Source organism: Marmota marmota, unplaced genomic scaffold (genome assembly GCF_001458135.2).
Source record: "Marmota marmota marmota unplaced genomic scaffold, marMar, whole genome shotgun sequence".
In the NCBI taxonomy this organism is placed as follows: domain Eukaryota; kingdom Metazoa; phylum Chordata; class Mammalia; order Rodentia; family Sciuridae; genus Marmota; species Marmota marmota.
This window is the reverse complement of record NW_025999900.1, coordinates 24,442,972-24,446,284: the sequence shown is the minus strand read 5'-3', so window position 1 is coordinate 24,446,284 and position 3,313 is coordinate 24,442,972. Positions and strand designations below refer to the sequence as shown.

Below are 3,313 nucleotides of genomic sequence, written 5' to 3'. Positions count from 1 at the left end.
TTTTTTTTTTTTTTTTTTTTTTTTTAATACTCATACCTCATCTTGTCTAACTTTTTCATTTAAAAATATTTAGGACTGGAATCAAAGCTCAGTAGTAGAGTACTTGCTTATGGTGTATAAGGCCCAAGGTTCAATCCCCAGCACCACAATTAAAACAAAATACAAAATATTTAGCATATCATTTTCAAACATTTGTGTTTGGTTATCCTGAAATGGTTTCTCACTAAGAAACCATTAAAATGGTTATAATCTCAGATTATCTCAGGTAGAGATTCTGATCGTTGCTATTTCTCACTTTATATAGTGTTCAGTTAGGTAGTCAGTACATGTTAGTATGATTAAAAAATGGAGTCTAGATTGAATTTAGGACTTATTTAGGAGACTTCTTAATTTTTTTCATTGAATAATTTCAAACAGACTAAAGAGGAATGTTAGAAGTGAGTGTGGAGGTACACATCTGTAATCCTAGGTACTTTTTGGGAGGCTGAGGCAGGAGGATCACAAATTCAAGGCCAGCCTCAGAAATTTAGGGAGAACCCTTTGTCTCATAATTAAAAATAAAAAAGGTCATTAGCTTAGTGGTAGAATGCCTTTGGGCTCAGCTCCCAGTACCTCAAAAAAGTAAAAAGAATAAAGGTCAGCCTTTTTTTTTAAAACACAAAAACCCATTTCATCTGAATACAGTGATGTATACCTATAATCCCAGCTACTCTAGAGGCTGAGGTAGGATTGCAAGTGCTAGGACAGCCTGGGAAATTCATGAGACCCTGACTCAAAATAAACTAAAAAAGTAGAGCATTAAAAAAAAAAAAAAGGTAGAGCATTTGCCTAGCATGCTCAAGGAACTGGGTTTAATTCCCATTACCACACACACACCCTTCAGTCACACATATCTTCTTAGTAAGGGTATTCCTCCCTAAATTTGTTATTGATTGATTGATTGATTGATTGATTGATTGCAGTACTGGAGATTGAACCCAGAGGGTATCTACCACAGAGCTACATCCTTAGTGCTTATTTATATTTTTTGAGACAGGGTCTCACTAAGTTGCTGAGATTGGCCTTGAATTTATATCCTCTTGTCTCAGCCTCCTGAGTCAGATTACAGTGTGTACTGTCACACACTGTAGCTCTGATTTTATTGTTCTTAATTTAGACGAAATCAGTTTTTTAAAACCTTACATATATTTTCTTTTGACAGTACTAGTCTGTATAATGGTTGCCATGAATCAGAAGAATCCATGTTAAAATGTGATTTCAGTAATTGATTTTCAAGTTGAAAAATACTTTTCCTCCCAGGATTATGAAAATATGGCAAAAAGGGATGAGATTAAATTCCTGTGGAGGATATTTTTCTTTTAACAAGCCAAAAGCCTAAATGATGGGCTGGGGATATAGCTCAGTTGGTAGAGTGCTTGCCTCGCATAAGGCCCTGGGTTTGATCCTCGGCACGGAGAAAAAAAAAAAAAAAAAAGCCTAAGTGATTATATCATTTGACACAAATTTGACTTGTAAGAGCCTGTCTTAACATAGTTTCACAGAAACATTTATGTACTATTCTTGTTGGCTATGTTTTTTTTTTTTTTTTTTTTTTTTANNNNTTTTAAATTTTTAATATTTATTTTTTTAGTTTTCGGCGGACACAACATCTTTGTATGTGGTGCTGAGGATCGAACCTGGGCCGCACGCATTCCAGGCGAGCCCGCTACCGCTTGAGCCACATCCCCAGCCCCTGGCTATGTTTTTAATAACAAGAAGTTGGAAGCCAGGTGTTGTGGTTTCATACCTGTAGTCCTAGCAACTCAGGAGGCTGAGGCAGAAAGATTGCAAGTTTGAGGCCAGCCTCAGCAACTTAGTGAGAAGCCCTAAGCAACTTTGTAAGATCTTGACTCAAAAGCAAAACCAAAAAACAAAAAGGGGAGTCTTGGGATGTAACTCAGTGGTAAAGCACCTCTGAGTTTAATCAGTATCAAAAAAAAAAAAAGGGAGCTGGAAAAATCTCAGTTGTTCAACAGTAGGGCATTTATTTATTTAATAAATGAAAGCATAGCTATCTCATGGTGTATTTTGGATAACCTAAAAATTATGTTTTACAAGAAAGTTTAATGGTTTTATGAAATGGCTACAGAAGGGTGTTAAATAGAAAAGCAAGTACGAAATACTTTGTAACATGAGTTCAATTATTAAAGAAGATATTAGCCAGCCCGGTGGCATATGCTGTAATCCCACTGACTTGGGAGGGTGAGGCAGGAGGATTGTGAGTTCACAGCCAGCCTCAGCAAAAGCAAGGCACTAAGTAACTCAGTAAGACCCTGTCTCTAAACAAAATACAAAATAGGGCTGGAGCTGTGGCTCAGTGGTCGAGTTCCCCTGAGTTCAATCCCCAGTACCAAAAAAAAAAAAAAAGAAGATGACATAAAAATTTTTAAGGAAACAGCTCATTGAGAAAAGGCATGCAATCATACAGGCTTTGTAGTTGACAAGTTGGATGAGTGCTTCATGCTGCTCTAAGAAGATTTCTGTGTTTAATACTTAATAGAAATTTAATTTGCTAAATTGAAATTGTGATCACTTTGACTTTTTCAGAATATATTAAAGATTGACTACCAGTTTCCAAATCAGTAGTATTTGGAAGTTTTACTCTTGTGATTGTTAAATCATTTGTTGATATTAAATAGCTATACAGAAATGGATCCTGTTATCATTGCTTCTGAAGGAGTGGAGAAGTTCAAAAATGAAAATTTTGAAATTATTATTGTTGATACAAGTGGCCGCCACAAACAAGAAGATTCATTGTTTGAAGAAATGCTTCAAGTTGCTAATGCTATAGTAAGTAATTTTCCATGGAACACCATTTAAAGGACTTTTTAGTTAATTTAAAAACCTAATTGAATTTATGGTCAATACAAATAACTCCTTGACTATAATCAAATTCCAAGTAATTTCTTTCTGTTTTTGGGCACCTTAATCTGTGTGATAATGACTTTATCTCATCATTTTTCTTCTCTAGTATAGAAAAATAAAGAAAAATTAAAGAATTAACCTTTAATATATATTGCATTTCCTTTCTATAAGTTATTTAAATTCAATTAGAAATGATATTTTAGGTGAAGTTTGAAATTTTTTAAAAATGAAAATACATGTTAAGGGCTGGGTATGTGGCTCAGGCGGTAGCGCGCTCGCCTGGCGTGCGTGCGGCTCAGGTTCGATCCTCAGCACCACATACAAACAAAGATGTTATGTCCGCCGAAAACTAAAAAATAAATATTGAAATTCTCTCTCTCTCTCTCTCAAAAAAAAAAAAAAAAAAAAA

At 34.9% G+C, this 3,313-nt stretch overlaps 1 protein-coding gene across 6 annotated transcripts in view; it reads left to right on the top strand.

Annotated features, from left to right (window-relative positions):
• Positions 1 to 3,313, top strand: part of LOC107147146 (signal recognition particle 54 kDa protein) — a 64,322-nt gene that overhangs the window by 20,964 nt on the left and 40,045 nt on the right. For all 6 annotated transcript variants that reach the window (XM_048798689.1, XM_048798687.1, XM_015491565.2 and 3 more), the window contains one exon: positions 2,679 to 2,829. In XM_048798689.1, the coding sequence (XP_048654646.1) occupies positions 2,679 to 2,829 (151 nt within the window). The remainder of the gene's footprint in view (positions 1 to 2,678; positions 2,830 to 3,313) is intronic.